This window comes from Octopus bimaculoides, chromosome 21 (genome assembly GCF_046866305.1).
Source record: "Octopus bimaculoides isolate indiv1 chromosome 21, ASM4686630v1, whole genome shotgun sequence".
Lineage (NCBI taxonomy): Eukaryota > Metazoa > Mollusca > Cephalopoda > Octopoda > Octopodidae > Octopus > Octopus bimaculoides.
Genome location: NC_142948.1, coordinates 39,198,874 through 39,223,368, shown reverse-complemented (window position 1 = coordinate 39,223,368; position 24,495 = coordinate 39,198,874). Strand labels below are relative to the sequence as shown.

The following is a 24,495-nucleotide window of genomic DNA, read 5'->3' as shown; positions in this document are numbered from 1 at the left end:
ATATATATGTATGTATACATATATTTATTTATTCTTTTTTTTTTAAGAAACGAAGAGAGGACTAACTAAAAATTTAAATAGGGAAGGACAAAAAAAAAAGACCATATTATTTATTATATTTTTCTATTGTTTCTTTTTCTTTTTTTATATTCCAGTTTCCATTTACAACATGGAGTAAATGAAACAAGCACTTTAAAAGTCAACCAATATCATCAATATACAAAAAAAGACTCGACACAAACTGCTCGTTTACTTCTGTTTAGATTTCATGACTTGTTACATAATAATAATAATAACAATAATAATAATAATCATAATAGTATTGTTATCTTACATGTTCACCAAAATAGCTTTACGTTCCAATTAAACATACATGACGGCATATATATATATATATATATATATATATATATACATATATTTTCATAGACGCACATCAACAACAAAACAAAAAACATAATCAAACATATAAAAAAAAAACAACCATTTCGACACAGAAATTTCACTTCCACCCAACCCCACTCCCTGCTGACAATTTTTAAAATTTCTTTTTCCCCCTTTTCTCTTTGTCCAATTTCAATTTTAGGAAAAGACTTCCCTCCCACAAGAATTCAATAACCAAAGAACATCAGTTTATCATGAATTTTTCCTTTCCTTTTTTTTTTCTCAAATTTCCTACACTTTTTCTTTTTGTTTTTATTTTTTATATATATATCCCTGCACCCCACCCCTTATTTTATTTATTTTTATTTTCAAAATTTTTTTTTTTTTTTCTTCTTTTTCAGACATTTTAAAATCAGCACAAAAATGAGTCCATAGTTATTTTTAAAATTTGTTTTTGCATGTTTCTGCCAAAAAAAAATTTAAAAAAAACAAAACAAAATAAATGCAAGACAGAAAAGGGACTTTAGTTTTCAATGTGTATGTATTGGATAATTTAACCCCTACTCCTCTCCGACTCTGAATAGATATTACATTATACAAATATAGACACACACACACACACACACAAACGGAGGCATACACGCACACACAGACAAGACATACGCAGACTGTAAAAAGAAAAAAATAGACATAACCAAATTTAGGTTGTCCCTAGAAAAATTGAGAAGCTTAAAATTCTTATGTTGAGAAGACAAGTCTTGATAGGGGCCCAGGCTGTGTGCAGGTGGGAGAGGGGACACAAAAACACTTGCTCACAGCCAGTTGCGTAACGGTCAGAGAATTCTTTCCTTTGTTTATGTTGGATTTGTATATTTTATTTTAATTCTTTTTTTTGGTAACAACTGCTTTATCATTTTTTTCCCTTATTCTGGTTGTAATTAGTTTTATGTAGGGGAGAGTACATCTGAAGATGTTGGGGGTCGTGGTGGTCATCGTCAGCACCAGTTCGCTACAAAAGAGAAGTCTTGGAAGTGTATTTGGTCTTCAGCTGAGAGCGGTCGGCCATCCTTAGACGGCGTCAGTATAGCCTTCTCTGAAGTGAACTCCTCATCAAAGTTGCTCACGTCTTCAGGATGTTTCTAGAATTAAGAACAAAAAAAAAAAAAGAAAATATACTTAAATAAATATAGAGGTAGGAAGACAAAGAAACACAAGTTGTCTTCATACAAGTATTTACAGGGAATCCAAAAGACAAACTAAAGAAAACAAAATGAACAAAAGGAGTTGCTTTGGGCAAACCATGGAATATGTCAATCAAGTCTTCATGCATAAGATACAAGATATCTTGGGTTGGACAGTTTAATAGGAACTGGAATGGCTTGGAGCTATACCAGGTTCCACAATCTGTTTTGTGGCTTGGTTTCTATGGCTGGAGGACCCCTTCCTAACACCAACCAGTTTACAGAGTGTACTGGGTGCTGCTTGTTCCTAGAGACCTGTAATGCAAAGCCTGGTCAACTCTCATCGGAAGAATACAACAAAAGGCACTGGTTTTCAGGTCTTCCTTATGTCAGTGCTACTCCATGGACATCCAGGCTACACTTGCTCAGTATTCTTCAGCACACTACATCATCATCATACGTCCGCCTTCCATGCTAGCATGGGTTGGATATCTTTATTTCTTATGAATTACTTGTTTCAGTTTTTCGACTGTAGCCATGCTGGAGCACCACTTTGAAGCAGCTTAATCAAATGAATCAAGCCCTGGTACTTATTTGATCAATCTCTTTAGGCCAAACTGCTAGGTTACAATGACATAAACAAGCCAGTACCAGTTGTCAAGTGGTAGTGGGGAACAAACAGAAACACAAAGAGGCATGCATAACAGGCTTCTTTCAGTTTCCATCTACCAAATCCACTCAAAAGGCTTTGGTTGGCCCAAGGTTTTAGTAGAAGTCACTCGCACAAGGTGCAAGGCAGTGGGACTGAACCTAGAACCATAAAGTTGGGAAGCAAAAAATGCACACATTATATGTATAAAAGAGAGAGGGAGAGAGGGGGAGAAAGAGGGAGAGTGGGGAGAGAGGGGGAGAGAGGGGGAGGGGGAGAGAGAGAGGGGGAGAGAGAGAGCAGGAGAGAGAGAGCAGGAGAGTAGGGAGAGAGAAGAGGAAAGAAAGAAGGAATGAAAGTAAATTGTAAAATTTTCTTTAAACTTTCATCGTCATCACCATTATCATGTGAAAGAAAGAAAAACAGACAAAAGTATATAAATGCCAACTGACCACTGTCGGTGTAAACGGAGGTCTTGTTCTCTTCATGAGTAATGCATCCCAATCAATATTCTGAAAAGACATTTCATTAAATGATGTAATAACAAACAAGAAAGGGAATACATATTTAAAAGGGTTTTGTAGTTATCAAGTAATTAAAGACCCCTTAGTGGTTAGCCCCTACCCTAGATCAGTCTTGAAACAAAATCAGCAGATAGGCAATCAACAGTGTTCCACACATCTTTTTTGTTTTCAAAGGTGAGGAGGGATTTGAGGGAGATCTGGCTGCTGTTTCTAGCAAGTCAATATTTATGCATGCACACACACACAATGGGCTTCCTACAGTTTCCCAGAATCATATGCACTCACAAGGCATCGGTCAGCCTGGGGCTACTGTAGAAGACAACTGCCCATGAATTTAAACCTCTGGACAAAAAAAAAAAGTTCCAATCAAGCAAAATATGAAACAAGAAAATATTTTGCGCTAAAAGATGCCTCTATGTGGCCCTCAGGATGATGGTCTTTATGACTAAATTAACTCTTGAAGTTGATGCCTTAGCATAACCCAATAACCAGAACCAGTAGAAGAAAAACAACAGTAAAATTCTTACCCTAAAGAAGGCTTGTTTCTTAACATCTTCAGCATCTCTTTCACTCGAGCCGAGACGTTTGTCTGGATTTCTTCGCAGTAACTGCAACAACAGAATTTGTAGAATTAGGTCATTCACAGTTAAAAAGTTACTTACAAGGCACCAGCACCAGAGATATGGTTACGTCCTCAGCAAGATAACAGCCTTCCAAACCCTTTAGCCATTTTGTAATCATATCCCTCTTGAAATATGCTGCCTTTGTTGCAATCAATTTCATACATACTGAAGAATTTCGTAAAATAATATTGTCATTATTTAACTGATGTTTGGAACATACAAGGGGGTGCTGTAAAGTTCCTGGCTTTGGATAAAAGAAAATACAGGAAGATCAGTTAGTTAAGAATTTATTCAACATATTCCCCTCTCAGATTCACACACTTATTGCAGAGGTCGTTCAGTTTTTTTGTGCTCTGTAAATGAACTCCGAAGGCTGGGCCTCCAACCAGGCCTTCCGCAATACCCTTAAAAGCCAGCAACTTTTCAGCACACCCCATAACTGACATGAAATTTTGATGGAAGGTTTTAATTTAGTTCACTTTAGAACAGAAAGTTGTTATCATATTGCCAGAGGTAGTAAAGTCCGTGACCCTCAAGAAATACTTGTCAAATTCTATCACATGTGAAGATGAAGCATTCAATTAACAAGTGGAACCTACCCTTCTCATAATTGCTATGGATTCTGTGGACAAGAATTTGGGGTAGCGGACCTCTTCATTGACAATACTGTCAAACACTTCTTCTTCATCATCCCCAGGGAATGGAGACTGAAAGAGAAAAGGAAAAGCAGTATTTTAATGAGATGGTGACAGAAAAAAAAAAGAATATATATACACATATACACATACATGCAAACACACACATATACACACATAAAGCAAATCAAATTTAGAAACATAACAGCAAGTTCAAAAAATGTTCACAGTTAATATTAAATTGACACTCAACGAAGGAAGAAAGTTATAGAATAAAAGTCATCAAGAATACTATTCATATCATAATTATCAAATATAACTTTTCTCTCTAAAATTTTAGACTTTATTTCCCCAATAAAACACCAGCAGAAAATGTTACAAGCTTTTATGGTTTCTTTCATAAAAAAAAAATTTAGTAAAAATTTATATTTAAATATCACATCTGTTTACATAACAAGTAGAAGACACTAATTAATTGAAAGTAGTTGAAGAAATTAATTGGGCATTAATTGCCACTTGCTTTATTTTTAAAGTAGCAGCAAAAATCTTCAATCCAAAATGGAAAATGGTCATGTTTAAGGAACATAATAATAACAATAATAATAATAATAATTTTTACTAATATAAAGCACAAGGCTAATAATTTTCATGTGAAAGGGTTAATCTGTACGAGCAACCCCAGCACTTGACTTGTACTTTATTTTGTCAATTGCAATAGGATGGAAGTGAAGATGCATAGCCTACTCATGATTGCAAGGTCACGGTCTCAATTCTTGGACCAGGTGGTGTGTTGAGATTTTGGGCAAAACACTTCATTTTACATTGGTCCACTTCACTCAGCTGTAAACAAGTGACCCTGTGATGGATCAGTGTCCCATTCTGGAGGGGGGGGTGATCTCAGTCACTTATAGGCTATGGGAAAATGGGCAACTGCCCATATGAGTCTTAGGACACAAGACAGCAATGTCCAGGGTTTGACGACGATGACGAAAGGGTGAAAGGCAAAGTTGACTTCAGCAAGGTTTGATCTCAAAAACCTCACGAGCTTCAAGAAATATTCCAAAGCAACTTTTTTTTTTTTTTTTTAGTATTTCTTGTAGCTCTTTACATTCTGAGTTCAAATCCCACTGAAGTCATCCTTTCAGGGCCGATAAAATAAAGTACCAGTCAAGTACTGCTGGCCTTGTGCCTAAACTAGACTCTAAGAACATGACAGTAATAACGAGAAAGACAACTAATTCATCTCTAAAATTTCTCTTGGATAATTAAAATGACTTCATAATTCCTAAAATAAAAATAATAATAAATAAAAACAGAAAATAAAGGAACGGGTGAAAAAACAAAAATAAATTTTAGTTTTAGACATACACAAAATCAACAGCAATCCTGAGAACACACAGAAAGTGATTAATTCAACTGGAAAAAAAAAACTGACAAATAAAATAACTGAAAGTTATAAAGTCACAGATTAATTATGAAATTGAAATATTGAGTAGCAGTTGATTTGATCTGATGATGTATGTGAGTGATCATATTGATCTGATACAATAGTGTTTGTTATGCATCAAAACTATTGATCATCTTGGCTGCTGTTTTGAGAGAAGCCATCTTCTCAACCAAATCTTATTTCACAAAAACGAAAAACAAAAAAAAAAAATGTCTTTTCTTACAACAAACTGTTGTGTCTTGTCACAGGTTAATTAATGGTGTCTCATAACAGGTAGTCTGCCCCCTAATAAACAATATTGTTTCTTTGTGCTGGACAGGTTGACAAGTGAACTAATCATCATCCAAAGGACTTTGCTCAAAGGACTCTGGTTTTCCCATTTTCCAACAAATATAAAATAGTAGAAGCTACAATCACACACACACACACCAATGTATAAGAGGCACTCTTGGATAAGATGCATCCTATTTTCTAAATATATTTTGTGGAACAAAACTGGTTTTGTAAGAGGAAAATGTATGATTCTGTGCAACAGTTTACTGGAATAAAGAATGAAACCATAAATTTATCTAACAAAGAGCCTGCACTATGGCACCATCTATCCATCCATCCATTCTCACAGCTCGCTATTCCTGTAAGCCCCATCAGAAGCAACTGTCATAAGCTTTAGTTTTAGATTTTAATTAAAACACAAACACTTCAGCACATGCAATGTCAGGCAGGTTTGTCTCAAAATGGTTTTGAAGGGAGGATGAAATAAGAAGTTACAGGGTTTGTTTCAACCTTATATAGACGGGTGGGCCCTTAGATGAAATTTAGTCTGAAAACAGCTTCAGCCAAGAATTGAAACAATACTGAGGACTTATCAAGAACTTGCTTCCTGTTCTATGGCACTCTTTGTTTAGAATAAATCATAATAGAACAAAAGAAAGGAAATGAGTGTCGATAGGTTTTGTGCGTAATGTTTCCATTGTGAATATTTTAAGGTGGAAAATAACTTAAGAAACTCTTTCACTTCAGAACGCATTTATTAGTGGTGGTGATAATTAACATTTTGTTAGAAAACAAAAGCCAAATCGTTTTAAGGAAAATAGCAGAACAAATATTAAAAAGTGTCTCTCATTCCCAGATTCAGCTGCCCTTTATTTATTTGCTTATTATTTTTTTGCAAAAAAAAAAACAAAAAAAAAAACAAAACAAGAAGTGGGAAGGAATAAGAAAAACCAAAAGCAAATAAAGAAAATTTCTAAACAGAACCTCAAGGAACAAGAAAGAATTCAAAATAAACTTTCCAATTCAAAATTCACACAATTGTTTCAAACACCTTTTAAGAAAAACAGAGAAAGCAACTTTCATAGAAAATAAATGTAGACAACACAACACATTTCTCTCTTTATCTTTGTGTGTGTGTGTGTGTGTGTGTGTGTGTGTGTGTGTGTAGCATTAGATGTATAACTGCTACAGATAAGTTTAGAGCTGAACAGATTATCCTAATCCAGCCTGCTTCCAGTACATTGATTAAGTAACCACTAAGCATTACTGGTTATGATATCCTGGGTAAATGTAGGAGGGAATGTGATAAACACAAGTTTGTTCCCCTACATATGTTTCACCATTGTGGTTGTTTGGAACCCTGCATTGGTAATTCAAAATGTATTTGGATGTTTAACCACGAGGGAACTTCAAGGGGAACACTTTATTGCATTGCATTACAGACAACTAATGTGCGCATGTTTCTGTCTCCTTATCTTAACATCATCTGATGGCTATAAACAAGCATTACAGCAGAGCAATGCTGTTTACTTCCAGTCTTCCATGAAAGACATGTCTGGTCAAGAGCATATATTTCCTTGTTTGGAAACAGTTGAGGGTCGGTGACAGGGAGTGCATCCAGCTGTAGAAAAATTACAACAAACTCCAGTCCAACCCACGCAAGCATGGGAAATTGGACATTATGATGATGATGATGTTTATAATAACGATATATATCAAATTCTCTAAAACTTCCAAAAAAACCAAAAAAACAACTGTTTATTTATCTAAGGAGAGGTCACCAATAAAACCTCATTTCAAGGCTATTTAATACTTTGTGACTATTGCTTTGGCTCACTGGGCTGGCTGGCTGGTATCTGGTTACCCACATACACAAAGCAGTGAGGAAAGAAACAAATATAACAATACGTAAAATAGTTAAACGTGGAGATGCGTGGCTTAGGGGTGAGGGTGTTGCATTCATGATTGTAAGATTGTGATTTTAATTCCTGGACCAAGCAATGTGTTGTGTTTTTGAGCAAAACACATTGTTTCACATTACTCCAGTTCACTCAGCTGACAAAAAGGGAGTCATCATGCAATGGGCTGGTGTCCCATCCAGGGGGACTATATTATATATGCCACAGAATCTGGGAAACCAGCCGTGTAAGTGTACAGCTCATGAAGGACCTTGCAGCATCTTTTTTTTAAACAGTTACACAGGTGTGGCTTTATGGCTTTATGGCTAGGTAGCTTGCTTTTCAACCACAAGCTTTTGGGTTCAGTCCCTCTGCACAGCTGAGCAAGGGTATTGGGATACAGTTCCAAGATGACAAATGACTGAGTCAATTTGGGAAGCAGAAACTGTGTAGAAGCTGTGTGTGTGAGTGTGTGTGAGTGTGTGTGTGTGTGTGTGTGTGTGTGTGTGTGTGAAGTGGTTGGCATTAGGAAGGACATCAGGCCACAGAAAGCAGACTCTGGAGCATGATGCAGTTCCTGGACCCAACGAACCATGCCAAACCATCCAACTCATATCAGTGTGGAACATGGACATGTGTGTCGTTGTGCTTGTTTTCACTTCACTGATGCTTAACAGATGGTGTTGGTTTCTTTACATCCCTGAAACACAACAGTTTGGCAAAGCGGGTGGGAGGCAGCAGAATATGTATCAGGCTTAAAAGAATAAGAAGAAGAAAAAAAGAAAATATTGGCATCGATTTGTTCTACTAAAATCTTGAGGCAATGCTCCAGCATGGCCGTAAGTAAAATATAAAAGAACCATACACGTTAGCAGAAATATTTACTTTACACTGCATTATTATTATTATTATTATCATTATCATTATTATTATTATTATAATTATTATCATTATTATTACTTGATATTAATGTTTAAACAGTTGTTAATATTATTAGGGAAGTATCAGACAATAAACTACATAGAAGTATTTTTAGTTAAGGGCTCTTCCCTTTCTGTTCAAATCCCACAAGGTCGAACCTGTCTTTCCTCCTTTAGGAGTTTGGTAAAATGAAGTTATGCGAATCAGAAGAAAAGATAGATTCCTTTGCTGACCAAATAAAGTAGCAATCAAATAGTATCTGTGATTGTACTGAAGCTGACCCCTGCCCTTTACCCTGCAAAATATGTAGGCCTTCTAAGACCAGTGTTAGGGGTGTATTTCAGGTATTCAAGTCAGTCATGTGAGAGTGTTAAATCAAGGATCAAAATGGGACAAAGGGAATATTTTGGGAACCTAAATTAATATCTTCATGAAAAATATATAACACACAGAGCCCTATATATATAAGGTGCAGAGGTGGCCATGTGATAAGAAGCTTTCTTCCCAACCACATGGTTCCACTGGGTGGCACCTTAAGCAAGTATCTTCTACCATAAACTCTGGATCAACCAAGCCTTGGGAGAGGATTTGGGAGAGAAAAACTGAAAGAAGCTTGTCACATATTATGCATGTGTGTGTCCTTGTGTTTCTCTCTCTACCCCACCCCCCTTGAGAACTGGTATTGGTTTGTTTACATCCCCATAACTTAATGATTCAACAAAAGAGACTGATAGACTCGGAAAGTTTGTGAAGAACTGATTGACCCAATTTGCTGACTTTTCTGATGGCATGCAGGTGTCGATAAATGGTTGAATGACCAAATCCAAGCTTTTCTGGTAGTTCCTCAACAGTTATGATGGAATTTTGTACCACCAGAGGTTTGCAGGATGTCCTCGTTGAGCTCTACAGATCTTCCAAGACAAGGATTGTCTTCTAGGCTGTAGTTTCTGGTTTGGAAATTCTGGAACCACCGTTGACACTGGCTTATGCGCATTGTCCGATTCCCATATACTGCATTCATACTTTCCGTCCCTTTGTTGCCTTTAACTCATAAAGCAAAATATGGCAAATATGTTCCTTTGTCACTTCCATTATAGCTTTGAAAAAGCAACTGTTACAATCGAACTGCACTCTGCAAACTTGCACTTAGAATAAGGTAAAATTACTGCCTGCTTTTATAGCAAGTTGATGCAGGTGGTTTATCCTGTCCCGCTCCAACTTTTAGCTAATGCAATTGAAAAAAATCGCATTATGTATGGAATGACCTGATGTATGCATGTATGTTATATATATGTATGTATGTATGTATGCTATATATATATGTATGTATATAGACATGCATACACACTGATATCGAAAAGTGTCTGAATGAAATGAATGAAAATTAAACTAATTCCTTAAAAACCAGACAAGGTAAATAACAACTGATAAAAAAACTAAAAAATTTAATTAAAATCTTGCTTAATCAATTTTCTCAGTGTAAATCTACAGAACAAGAATTGTATTAACAGAATACAATTTTCCATATTTATGGAAGCGAACTTGTATGGCCTTTTGATTTGACAATCTCTCTCTCTCTCTCCCTCCATCTTTCTCACTCACACCCACATCCACATGCAACCTTCTTTGTATTAAATCCATAATGAAACAAAAGTGTTAAATGAATGAAATTTATGAAAGGTGACTGCAAGACAACATTCAAGCCATGGTGCCAAATATTTGGTGATTGGAGAGAATCATAAAATAATTCTTCAAGAGCCAGAGAACTTTAAACAGCAAAGATAAACCATTAGAACAGAAAAATAGTCCAACTAAATACAAAAACAAGTTTTGAAATTTAATACAAAAAAGAAAGTAACAAAAATAATAATTAAAAAACAAAAAGGCAGCTGAAACTGACTCGTCACGCCAAAATGGATGCAAATGTGTGAATTGTGTGTGAAAAACTCATTCTCCAAAAACCAAACAAACATGAAGCTCACAAGAGAAGTGACAAACTTGGATATTAGAAGACATTTATATAGAACTCAAGACCAAAACTTATTCCATTGATATAAGAATACCTAATATTGAGAAGGTCGGTTACTTAGTATTAGACAAGATTCCACAACATTTCTGTTTCTACTATATTGTCCGGCATTATAAGACAATTTTTAGAGAGCAAAATTTACAGCCAAAACAAGTAGGTCGACATAGACACCAAGACAACTTTGGAGGGCCAAAATTTCTATGTGAAATGCAGCAGGATTTCGAAAGATAGAGATGATGTTCAAACATTTACACTTAAATACTATGTCAGCTTGCATGCCGGAAAATATGGTAAATATCTGAGGCAAGTTTTTTTTATTCTTTAATATTTTAGAATTTTGTTGGTAAGATTGCAAATTTCTTGGAAAACTTTATTTTCAGAGATGAAACATATTTTACAAGCATCTCTCTCATGCTACGGAAGAGTTGCCTTCCCAAATAATCTTGCCATGTTATAAAATTCCATAAATCAAAATCTATTTTTCCATTGGATAAGAAAGTTAATGTTATGGAATTTGGTGTTACAGCAAGATTTTCCAGAACACAACACTTTTGAAACATGGGAGTTGTAAGTAAAATACATCTACACTATGTTTCAATCAGCTTCATCTATTATCATCATCACAAGTCTATTAACTCTGTCTAATCCTCTCCTCTCTCCATATTCTCTCTGAGAGTCAAATTCTTGCACCTTGAAGGTACACCCTTACACCCCATCTCTTTTCTCTCCACCCAGGTAGGGGTCACCATGTATTTCCCCTAAAATAAAACACTCGTTTCTCTCCTTCAGTCATACTTTAACCTCTGAACACCTGGCCCAAAGCCACCTCCCAGAATACAACAGTCCCACTCAGTCGAGGGGTTCCCTGTCTTGTGAGATACTTAGGGACTTCACTAGTGCCAATGCCACATAAAAAGTACCTAGCACAGTCTGTGCTTTGGCTGGTGTTAGGAAGAAGGGAATCCAGCTGTAGAAACCATGCCAAAGTAGACACAGGAGCTTGATGCAGTTCCCTGGCCCATCAAATCTTATCAAACAGTCCAACCCTGCCAGTATGGAAGATGGACATTAAATGATAATGGTGATACATTTATATATATATATATATATATATATATATATATGTATATATATATATATATGTATATATATATATATATATATATATATATATATATATACACACACACAAACACACACATAGATATATATATGTGTGTGTGTGTACGTATGGTGGTCCCATACTGAATTTAAATTATAAACCTTTATTTCTAAACCAAGAGAAAGGTTACTGATACACCACAATCCTTAGAAATAACAACTCCAGAGGCTGCATTCAAACTTGGAGAATAAAACATTTGATGATGATTAGAGATGAAAACCAACTGAAACTTAGTGAAGTTATCAATATTGGGGACAAAAAAATATTTTGTCTTCTAAGATGAGAAGAAATTGAAAACTTTAGAATAATCTAATATCTGTCTCCATTATCCAAATTTATCAAACCTTCCATGGCTTGTTTGTTTTTTTTTTGTTGTTGTCTGGTTTTGGTCGTTGTTGTTGTTGTTGTTATTATTATTATTATTATTATTTCTGCTTCGTTCTCTAACATTCATTACAGACCTTACTATGCGGAAGTTGCAACTTTAAGTTTTTAGCATTCTTTTTGTCTACGATAGACTGCTGTACTTTCTGCCCGTCAGTATTGCTGTCGGCAGGGCATGCTTGTGGACCGCTCTCGCTGCTTTCCGAGCTGTTACAAGGAACGGTGGTACACGTCTCCTTGGGAACGTTACACTGATTGTTTTGTAAGCCGACACGATGGTCGGCAGCGTTTTTGCACTGAGTGACGGGGACTGTCGGAGCTGACATTCTCGCCTGCCTTTTAGCACGTGCTTTTGTCATGGTCAGTGTTGTTGTTGTAGTTGTTGTTGTGTTGGTGTTGGTGTGGTTGAAATGCACGGGGTTCTTGTTGCTAGGTAAGGGAATGGCAGTCATTGGGCATTTAGTTTGGAATGGTGAGGGTGCGTTGAGACGAGTATTCCGAGATGGACTTAGATACCCCTTACGTCGGAGGATTGCTTTAAACAATTTCGCTTCGTTCCTGTGGATGGGTGGCTGAAATGGAAATTACTGGAAATGAAAAGAAAAAATAAACACTAATAACGCAACACAGTTATTAATTGGCAAATTAACTAATGAGATTTTTAATCTAATTTAGATCAGATATTATTTAATTAGCACTAATTTGAGATGGAGAAGAGCAACAGGAATTACACCAACTAATTAGGTAACATAGTTGTCCATTAAGTTACACGTCTCCTCCTGAACATATGTGTATTGTTGGAAAGTCAGAAGCTGCAGCTTGTTTGTGATTGAGACCACAACACTTCCTCTGGAACAGAACACAAGTCCATTGCAGGGTTAACTTTCCAGCTATTGTTCCACCCCATTCACAGCTGAGTGGGGGTGGGGCCACACGAAATGAAGAGTTTTGCTCAAGAACACAACACACCACCCACTTCAGGAATTGAAAGCACAGTCTTACAATCATTAGCACAACACCTTCGCCACTGGGCCATACACTTTCACTGATTAATGAAAAGAAAGGAAAAAAAAACCTGCATGTGATGAATGACCTCCTAAAGATAAACTGATTAGCAAATTAATTTCATTAAAAGTTCACATCTCTGTTTCACAATTTGCCCCTTCCATTACAATCAGTCGACCATGTGACCCAGTTTCAAAAAACATTTTTTTAAAAATTTTCATTTGGTTTCATATAGAATGCTATGTGGCAGCCATTGGTGTGGTGCTTATAGAGTTAGACAGATGGTAACAGTGCCTTCATGTAGTTAGCATTTTACCATTTTTTAAAAAACATTTTTTTTTTTTCCAGTTACAAATCATGGTTCAACCTGGTGCATATTGTGTGTTTGCTGTGGAAGTGTTTGTCAATCTATAAAATGTGGGATCATTTTGGCCGCACCTTGAACTTTGAAACCGTGCTGATGACTAAGAGAATCTGAATGAAGAAGGAATCAAAAGGGTCCACAGATAATAAAATAAAAAAAAGAGGGGGCTGGGAAACATTGGTTTAGATGAACAAATTAGTCCCAACATTTATTTTATTAAAGTCTAGTACTTATTCTATCAGCCTCTTTTGCTGAACAGCTAAGCTATAGGGATGTAAACAAGCTAACACCAGTTATCAAGTGGTGGATGGAACACACACATGACAGGCTTTCACACAGTTTCCATCTACCAAATACTGAGAATTAAGATTTTGTTTGTTATTATTATTATTATCATTATTATTACTATTAGTGGTAAGTGATGTAGGGGGTAAGATACATTCCAAATGGGGAAGGTCTAAGGTCAAGTATTTGGTCTGTCCTATTTAAACAACCTTGAGAAAAGCATGAACACCACACATATTCGTTTATTTCTTTCATAAATTCAAGGCCTCCATCAGTCTAATATAAGAAATCAAATGTTCATTTGCCTGTCCTATAAATGTGATGCTGTTTCAAGCTTGTTTCATATCAATGTGGTTCTAACTGAAGCTAAACTGTTTTAGTAGTTTTACTACAGAAGGAAAGAAAAAAGAAAAAAAAAAGAACCAAACGATGTCTTTGTTACTTAGTGACTAAAACTACATTATGAAACTTCATGCAAGCCAAAAAAAAATAAATAAAATAATAATAATAATAATAATAATAATAATAATAATAATAATCATGATAGTAATTAAATATAATAAAAATTTAACATGTTTTTCTTCTTCATTATATATATCTATATATAAATTATGACCAGCTTTCCATTTTGGATAAAAAAAAAAATACACATGAAATCCTGAAGTTTTGACAATGTGGAATATAAAAAAAAATCAAACCTGGAAAATAAAAGCTTAAAACAAATCTTTTTGTTTTCTTTAAAGATTAAAAAAAAGACATTAATGATGACATTCAAGTTTGTAGTCCGCACACAAAAACACGTTTTGACGTTCTCAGCGAAGATTATAAAATTGATAATAGGCCAAGGGAGGTAACTTCTGCATAAACTCATTTCTACGTAAAATGGGTCTTCCATATGCTAATTTTGTCCGTGACATTCGCTATTATTGGCTAATTTTAATCCAGACGATCTCTTCTACCGAGCCTGACTCTGTAAAATGTCAGTAATACATGGTAACATTTTGTGCTCTTGCTAAGGTACTTTTACCAGATTTTCTAATGTAAAGCTACATTACTTTAAATATTATACAGCTTAATGTACTAAACACATTTTACTTGAATAATTGCTGCTGAAATCAGGGTACATCTCTAATATGCCTGTGTATCTTTTATGCTACCAAATATGGTGCATAGTTTCATAACACAATATGTTGAAGTCATTTACTCAAAATTTATTTTTCATCAGAATGTAAATTCGGTGTAATATTGCAAGAAATAAAAAGACTAAAACCGTGCTTCCATACCTCTCCGACCAGCATTTCGTATATCAATACACCAAGGCCCCACCAGTCGACGCTACGTGTGTAAGAGGTTTCAGTCAACACTTCCGGCGCCAAGAATTCTGGAGTTCCACAGAACGTGGTTGTGCGATCGCCAAAGCCCATACCTTCTTTGCACAGACCAAAATCAGCAATCTTTAAGTAGCCCTCATAATCTAAAAGCAAGTTGTCTAATTTCAGATCCCTGTGAAGAACAAAAAGAAAGAAAAACAAAGAATTAATGATCGAATCTCTGAGATGGAATACTTGCTATTAAGGTAAGTTTATAATCATCATCATCATTTAATATCCACCTTGCCATACTTGCAGATGGATCAGATGGATTTTCCTGACGCTTGTTTTCTACAGCCAGGAACCCTCACCTGTGTTCAAGCAAGGTAATATTTTCCAATGACCAGACAGGTTTTCTTTTTAATAACCAAAAATAAAACAACCCCACTCATACAATAGTGATGCACATTAATAAACATCACATAGTGATGGTGCTTTGTAAAAAAACATTCGGATCTTTTTTAAAACGGGGGCCACATTTTTCATTAATGTTTTACGTAGTGTTTTTGGTACGGAAAGACTTTCAAACTTCGTATACTTATCTATTTTGTGTTATAGAACAGAAAAATATTTTTGTATTCGAATTTATTTCATGTAAAAAATTGTCTTATTTCGATAATTTCAACCAATCACTGACAAGTATTCAGTTGTTTACATTTACTCCTTTGGCTGATTAAGTGATGTAAAGCGTATTTAATCTCCATACCTTCGTTTTATTTGCTTTTTTCATTTTAAATTTGCTTTAACCCTAACCCTACGGTTAGGGTTAGGGTTAGGGTTAGTGTTAATTGTTTCAGAATCGTTTGTTTATGTAGTCGGCACTTAATGTATATCGGCTGAATGGACGTCAGTGATTGGTTGAAATTACAGAAATACGACAACTTTCACATGGAATAACTTATGGATTTCTTTTTTTTTTAAGAAGACTTAGAGAAAAAGATGTTTTATATGACACATTCTACCAGTGTTCCAAGTTTCAAAGTGTTTCGTTAATGAAAAATGTGGCCCCCCGTTTTAAAAAAGATCCAAACATTCAATACACTCTGTAAAGTGGTTGGCATTAGAAAAGGGCATCCAACTGTGGAAACTGAGCCAAAACACTACAGAACCTGGCACAGTCCCTGGCCTTGCCAGTTCCTGTCAAGCTGTCCAACCCATGCCAGCATGGGAAATAGATATTAAATGATGATGATGATGATGATGCCATGATATCAAGACAAGAGTGTCCACATGCACACACACACTCACACATAATCATCATCACATTTAACATCCATGTAAGGTCGTGGAACAGTACTTATATTATACATGTGTCAAAGAAATAATATTTCCCATTCATTTTTAAAAAAAGAAGCAAAAAAAGAACAAGAAAACAAGACAGGTAAAGTGAAGTTTCTGAATTTACCTGTATACAATATTGTGTTCATGTAAATATTGCAGACCAAGTACCACGCATGCTGCATAGAAAACTGTCCTTGGTTCACTGAAAACGTCGCTGTGGATGTGCATCATCAAGTCTCCACCGCACGCATACTCCATTACAAATATCACATGTTGCTGAAGAAGAGAATAACTGACGTTTAAGTAGGCACCAACTGACGAATAGAGCAAAGGCAGCAAATAAACATTGATATAAGTATCTATTTATTGTGATGGCAATTAACAAAAACAAAAACCAAAAGACAACACAGGAGGGGCAGGGTTTAATAAATATTGGAGTAGTTTAATGCTTAGAAAGAAAAGGAAGAGTTTATACACACACATTAATCTAAGTATATTGTATTATAAATCCATTACTGTCAATCTTATGGACTGGTTTTGCAACAGATATCAGGTAACTATGCATATGCTCTTCAGAGATGGCAGGTGTGGAAAAAATATAGCAACTCTTTCGCTACTTTTTCTTTTTCCTTCCACACCTGCTGTAAATCCTGTGGAAAACCAACTTGGTAAGATCAGCTGAAGTGAGTCTACAGAATTGTATACTTTGATTAATATACCCATTCTATAGGAGTGCCTGTTATTCTTGAGATTCTTAGATTACACACACACACACACACACACACATATATATATAAAGCACTCACCTTTGTTTGGAAACAAGCAAAGAGGTTCACTAAGAAAGGATGTTTTGTGGAATTGATGACTTCAAATATTCTTCTCTCTGACATTAAACTCTCCACTTCATCTCTCTGGATAATGTCGGTTTTCTTCAGTGCTTTCAGTGCATAATAGTCACCAGAATTTCTATATTCTGCTAGAATGACCTGCAAACGGTAAAATAAAAATTACTGAATTCTCTCTGAGTGGATGAACCTTGCATGGAAGAATAAAAGGAAGAATGACAGAAACTAAAGGAAGAACACAACAAAGACACTGTGTCAAGAAGGAAACTTCTATGGGAGATGGTTTAATACCCATCCAATTCATGCTCCCTAATGTCTACGAAAAAGAAATTTAGTTTCCCTTTGTGTTTCTCCAATCTTATTCCAACCCATTAAAAGAAAAACTATATTCAAAACCCCAAATACAAAGAGTTACTACAATCAATCTAAATTTACAGCAAAAACCTATACTCACTTTACCAAAGTGGCCTCGTCCAAGCACACTTATCGGCCTAAACTGTGACATTTTAACTTCTTGATGGTTGTAACTGAAGGAGAGAAAAACAGAAATAAAAGAAACAAGGAAATCTTTTATGAAATCAATAAAGGAAATGAAAATACTGTTGTAAGAAGAGATATTCATTTCAATAGGGTCCTCGTTTGACATGCTGGGAGACAAGGTGTTAGAATATGAGAGAAGGGGACCAGAGCAGAGCGAGTTTCTTCTTTGCAAGGGAGCTGCATAACTATTCACGTGTATAATAAAAAAAATTTTCTAAGTTCTTTTATTTTTTTTAATGGTAAAATAGTTACCTTTTATCTTTTACTTGTACACACAAGATAAGACCCCACAACTGAGCTGGGGTATAGAACGGAAGGATAAGAAACTACGCTGGGGAGACAAGGAACAGGTGTGTGTTACTGAAGAGGTGAATACATGACAGAGAGAGAGAGAGAGAGAGAGAGATGAGGTCCAGATACAATATGAACATGAAAGAGAAGAGGATAGAAGAGCAGAAAGAGTGGATGTGTAGGTAAATGCTATGAGTGAAAATCGTGTGAGAGACGATTCGAGACAGGAAATGAGTTGGATGAAGAGAAAAATACATACTCTGGTGATGTCGGTGAAGAAACTGGTGTTTTTTCTTTTACTGGGCTATCTAAGAAGGGTGGAGTTTTTCTGTTAAGGGTCGAGGTTTCTGTGTCTTCCAAATCAATGACTGAGTTGTCAGAGATTAAATCATCAGGAAGGAAGTTAAATGAAGATAACACAGCCTGTAAGAAAGAAAAACAAAACAATTAGTACATTTCCTTAATCGATGCAATGCACAGTTAATACAATTTAATATGCACACACATGTATTAAACTGAAGAATAACTCAGTACATTTTATTTCTAGAGTACACATTTATCATACTTTTACAAGAAGATGGGTGATAATAACTTTGAAGTTTTGGCTGCTAAACAGCCTGGCAAAGGTCAACCTTCAAAGTCATTGTGACTTGCATTCTTGTAAAACTAAATTAATATAAGATACACATATAATACATACATGTACACACACACATCAATCGTTATCACTTAACATCTGTTTGCTATGCCGACATGGATTGGACAGTTTGACAAGATCCGGCAGACTGTGTCTGCTCTGGTTTCTATGGCTGGATTCCCTTTCTATTGCCAACCATTTCAGTGTATGCAGAGTGCTTTATCATGGAGCCAGGACTAGTGGGGTTGACACGTATGCATGTGTGTGGAACAGAGAATGCACCTCAAAGACACACCCAGAGCCTCACTGAAGTGCTTTGAGATCAATCTTGACACCTGAGAAACACAAAACTGCCCTGTCTGGCGAAACTGCACCAACAGAACAGAATTGCAGAGGCACAAGTCCCGAGCCAACTCCTTGCCTTCACTCCCAACAGACCACCAATGCCTGACCGGCAGCAAAGCCCTTTTGAGCACACATCAGACTGACTGGCCACAGCTGGACACACTGTGACCTGTTCTTCCATAGGATGTCCTTGGTGAGAGACAAACTGCTAATAAGAACCTTTTGGCTACAATCCAAACGTAGTGTGTGCACGTGTGAGTATGCTCACACACGCATTAGAGATTATGAATGCAGACTGTTTCTCCAAGACAAAAACGTGTAAAAGAGATTTGGACAGACTGGATTTTCATTTCTTCAAATTATAAAATAAAACCCAAAAATCCTTACCTCAATCTCTTTTATTGGTGAAACTGGTGGTTTCTGTGGGGTGGTGACGACTTCCGTGGAAGCAGCTGTTGTCTCTGGTTCTTTTTCTTGTGATGATGGCAATGGTGAAAACTCCAACTGATGGATTGGAGGACCACGATCTTGAGCAAGAATGCCGCCTGCAAAACGAATACCATTTTGGAATTTTGACAATGTTGTTTTAAAATAAATCTTTGTTTTTTATAAGAGGCTTCAACACAAATGAAGCTATAAATATTTATCTATAGCTACAAGAGTTTTTAAGGCACCAAAATTTGCTAAGGTTATGAAAGGACTTACCTGGTTTAGCAGTAGGTGGGCTGTACACACCACCTTCACCACAGTTTGGAGGTAAAGATGGGAAAGCACGTTTCATAAGTCGACCCCAAGTTGCAACATTGATGTTCATCTGACCAGGTCGTAAGAAAGTTTTTCCTACAATTCAAGAAAGAAAGCATGACACAAGTGAAAAAAAACCATGTAATATACAAAGATCGTTATAATTTAACCTACCACCTCCCTCACCCACCTCTATTTCCTTCCCATGCCTCCATCCATAGCTTTCACTCTCATCCTCATCTCCGGCTGTCTGTCGTTCTTTCACATGCTCATGAATCTACCCCACCTTTGGAATCAGTTTACTGTCCCAATTTACTCTTCAACCATATTCTTGTAACTCAAGGGTTTATGCCATACTTCATCTCCACCATCATTTCTCCCACTCCTGCTGGGGTAGTCATGTATCTCCTCTACAGTAAGACACCTGTTCCTGTCCTTCTTTCACATTTTAGCCTCTCTACATCAAACCCAATACCACCCCCATCACCACCACCGTCAAAGGGACTTGTTGTGTGAGTTACATGGTGACCACACTAGTGCTGGTGCCACAAAAAAAGCACCCAATACACTGTATGAACTGGTAAGCCTTAGAACGGTCATCCAGTCATAGAAACCCTGCCAAAGCAGGCACAAGAGACCAATGCACCCTTCAGGCTAGCTGGACCCTGTTGAACAGCCCACTTCGTGTGAACACAGGAAACTGCTACTTAGCTTCCTGAGATCAACAAGGTTTTACTTTATTAAATACAGCAATATTTCAAAAATCGTTACCTTTATGTTTAGGGAAAATACGACGCTGTCTTTGCAACTTTGGCCTTCTGGGAATAGTTGGATTCAAAAATGTTATCTGGAAATATAAATAAGCATATTTAAAAGTTCTAAATATATACACAAATACATACATTTGAGGTATTACATACATACATATATACAATATATATACATGTATACATATGTACATGTATTAGCTTGTTCATTCACCTATCATCCATTTATCCAAACTAGCATGAGTTATGTGCAGGGAGGAAATCCAACAACTATATTTGCTCCCTATACTCAACACACAATAATATGAAAATGTAAGGGTGTATCTTTTCCCACCTCCGATGAGATTCAACTTTAAAATGTTTTTAATTATATTAATTAGTTTCTAGAGTCAAAAATGATGTCCAATTTTGTAATTAACAAATAATTATTAATTTAATCATCTCTATTTTCTTAAATAAATATATATATATATCCATCTACTTATACACACATAGAAGGATATCATCATCAAACTTCTTAAACAAATGGTGATTGATGTCTGGGCCATACACACACACACACGTGTATGTATCACCGTCATCATATTGATGCTCACTTTTCCAGGCTTGCCGGGGTCAGAATTTTACTGACATAGATTTCCCAGAAACAGATGCCTTTCCTTTCACTAGTCCTTCCCTATTTCTAAGCAAGGTAATATCTCCCCCATGGACAGGCATATTCTTGGAGATTATTGGAGTTATCAGTAGAATATTGAGTTATTTCCCTTCGCTCATTTTTGGCTGCTACTGCTAATGATGGTGAGCTAATTATCACAAAGTTTCACTTAATTAACACCGACATAATATACATCAATATATTTATATACATACAGAGAGAGAGAGAGAGAGAGAGAGAGAGAGAGAGAGAACATAAGTTAACATGAAATTTTGATGGAAGGTTTTAAATTCAGATCACTTTAACCCTTTTGTTACCATATTTCTGACAAAATACGTTGCCTTAGTTTCAATGAATTTTGAAAATAATGAAGAATTTGGCAAAATAACTTTGTCATTTCTTAAGCTGGTGTGTGAAAATCAAATTTCACAGAATTTTGATGGAAAATTTTAAATGAAATCATTTTAAAACAGGGGTAGTTTCAGGCAGATTGGTATCAAAAAGGTTAATATGACTTAATAAAATCAAATAAATTATATTTTAGTTGGTAAGGAAGAAATAGAAAAACAAAAACAAAAAATTGTTTTTACTTCAGCAAATAAAATTCCTTGCGGTTCTAAATGTATTGCCATGCCGTGTCTTTGATTATCAATGAAATCTTCAAGTCTTAAAAATTTTATAGCACACATTTGACGCCAGTCTCGCCAGTGAATAGCAATTTCCAGTTCTCGAGACTATAATAAATATATAAATAAGCATAAGATAAAAATTAAAAAATAATTAAATTACAATGATTTCAAAATTTGGAACAATTAGGGAAAGAGATAAGTCATTCACACCAACTCTAGAACTTGACTGGTACTTGATTTTTCTTTTTTATCTCGAAAAGATGAAAGACAAAGTTGATCTCAGCAGAATTTAAATTCACAACATAAAAAGCCAGAAGGAATGCTGCTAACAATTTTGTCCAACACACCAGACACTCAGCCAGCTCACTGCATTCCTAATAATAATAGCAATGGTTTTAAATATTGGTACAAGGCCAATAGTTTTAGGGCTGGGGAATAAGTCAATTACACAAGAGGTAGTGCTGAAAAGATGTAAAGGGCTGGAAGAAATTCTGCAAAGTGTTTTGTCCAACGTGTCCTGGACTCAATGTAATTAACCCAACCCTGCACCTCCAAATTGCTGGCCTGATGCTTTGATACGAAGAAAATTATTTTCTTTTGCTTTCAGCCACTTTCACAATGGGCATCTTGTATTAAAATGTTGACTGAAATAAGCCCCAAAATATTGCCCTGGACCCTATCTGCAAAGCTGAGCCTCCCACAAGCTTAAATACACTTTTTTTTTTTTGAATAAAGCACTGCTGAAATCGGGGGGGGGGGGGGGATCTTTCATGCCATCAAATATGGTAAATCAGTGCAATAGTTTTTACTGATAATAGTTTCAAATTTTGGCACAAGGCCAGCAGTTTTAGGGGGTGAGTAACATTTGAACTCGGAATGTAAAGTCAGACAAAGTACCGCTAAGCATTTCGTCTGGCAATGCTAACCATTCTGCCATTCTAACCACCTTAATAGTTTTTACTAATAATGAAGACAAGCTTTAGAGTTGAACATTACCCTATCTAAGTTGATACTTGTTCTATAGTCCCAACACTGTTGGCTACAGGGTTTCCAAGGGGTCTGTCCAACATGCTGGTTATCTAGTTTCATCACAGCCATAACATCATCTGAAATATCAAAAGAGAGAAAAAGAAAGAAAAATCACCATAAGTTATAAGTTTAAAAACTCAATGTTGAAATGTTCCAGGGAAAATATTTCATAATTTAAAAACAAAAAAGATTCAGGGAGAAAAAAAAAAGCATAAATTTGGTTCAGGTTTTCATTATCATTTTTAACCGTTTTGTTACCATTAACCTTTCATTACCTGACACAAAGCCCATTCCTCCTCAATGCTACACCCACCAACTCAGTTGAAGGGCCTTGCCTTGCAAGTTACCCACTGACCTTACTGGTGCTGGTACCACACAAAAAGCATCCAGTACACTTTGTACAGGGATTTATGTCAATTAGGGCATCTAGCTGTAGAAAATACCAAAGCAGAAACATAGGAGCTTGGTCGAGTCTCTTGGCTCACCAGCCCTTGTTGAACCATTCAGCCCATGCCAGTATGGGGAACAGATGTTAAATGGTGATAGTGATGATGATGTTGATGATTTCTTCTCAAAATACACTGCCTTTGTTGCAATTAATTTTGAAAATAATGAAGAATTCATTAAGGTAACTTTGGCAATATTAAGCTGGGTTTCTAAAACCAATTAACACTGAGTTTTGATGGAAGGTTTTAACTTAGATTGCTTTGAAGAAGGGAATTTGTATCATGGATATATAACAAAATAGACAATATGTGTGTGTGTGTGTGTGTGTGTGTGTGTGTGTGTGTGTGTATATATATATATATATATATATACATACACACATAATGAATATATGAAGATATTGGTATCATGTTTATTATAATTGTTTCAATAACATGGATTAGATTGATCACTTAACATACCAGAATCAACATAAACAATAATTACGTAATTTCATGCAATATCCACATGAGTGTCGACTGAGGTAATTACCTGGATTTTCCCCGCTTCACATATACTATATGCACACACACACATAAATACACAAATGCATGCACACACATACACATATATATACACACACACACATTTCATTAAATACATGGCTAGGCTTATTTTATCCTTTTTTATTTTCAATTTTTTAATATATTCTTTTTCTTTATTTTTTACAATTAGTTTCAAAAAATACTATATAAAAAAAACTAAGAAAATATGTAAAATCTAAAATAAAAAGGATAAAACTTGAATGCAGTCATGTATGTAATGCCTTAGGCACAATGTTCTACCTGTTTTATGTTCAAACTAACCAGATCTGGCCTCTCAAAGCTAGGAGATAATGTAGGATTAATTCAAAACAATGTGAAGAAATAAACATTATATCTGACAGAACAATCTGAATATGAAAGGGTTAAATGAAACATCTATACAAGAAAAGCTGGTCCCTAACACATCATATTTCTGTCACAGGGTCAAAAGACATTGAAGGTAATACAAATATCTTTCTGTGTCATTATTTTTCCTGTTGTCAATTTGTTTCTTTCATTATATACATTTTTTTTTTTACTCGTTCTTCTCTAACTTGTCTTTACCATTCATTTAACAGACCTCATCTT

The 24,495-nt window shown here is 35.7% G+C and overlaps 1 protein-coding gene across 13 annotated transcripts in view; it reads right to left on the bottom strand.

Moving 5' to 3' along the window:
• Window positions 1–681: 681 nt before the first annotated feature.
• Window positions 682–24,495, bottom strand: part of LOC106867289 (serine/threonine-protein kinase N2) — a 133,209-nt gene continuing 109,395 nt past the window's right edge. For all 13 annotated transcript variants that reach the window (XM_089339191.1, XM_089339197.1, XM_089339190.1 and 10 more), the window contains 14 exons: window positions 22,865–22,974; window positions 21,830–21,973; window positions 20,589–20,664; window positions 19,779–19,913; window positions 19,461–19,618; window positions 18,351–18,514; window positions 17,715–17,787; window positions 17,222–17,401; window positions 16,540–16,691; window positions 15,048–15,267; window positions 3,961–4,068; window positions 3,266–3,346; window positions 2,667–2,726; window positions 682–1,523 (listed from right to left, as the gene is read on the bottom strand). In XM_089339191.1, coding sequence (XP_089195317.1) covers window positions 1,380–1,523; window positions 2,667–2,726; window positions 3,266–3,346; window positions 3,961–4,068; window positions 15,048–15,267; window positions 16,540–16,691; window positions 17,222–17,401; window positions 17,715–17,787; window positions 18,351–18,514; window positions 19,461–19,618; window positions 19,779–19,913; window positions 20,589–20,664; window positions 21,830–21,973; window positions 22,865–22,974 — 1,805 coding nt within the window. In that variant the 3' untranslated portion in view covers window positions 682–1,379. The remainder of the gene's footprint in view (window positions 1,524–2,666; window positions 2,727–3,265; window positions 3,347–3,960; window positions 4,069–15,047; window positions 15,268–16,539; window positions 16,692–17,221; window positions 17,402–17,714; window positions 17,788–18,350; window positions 18,515–19,460; window positions 19,619–19,778; window positions 19,914–20,588; window positions 20,665–21,829; window positions 21,974–22,864; window positions 22,975–24,495) is intronic.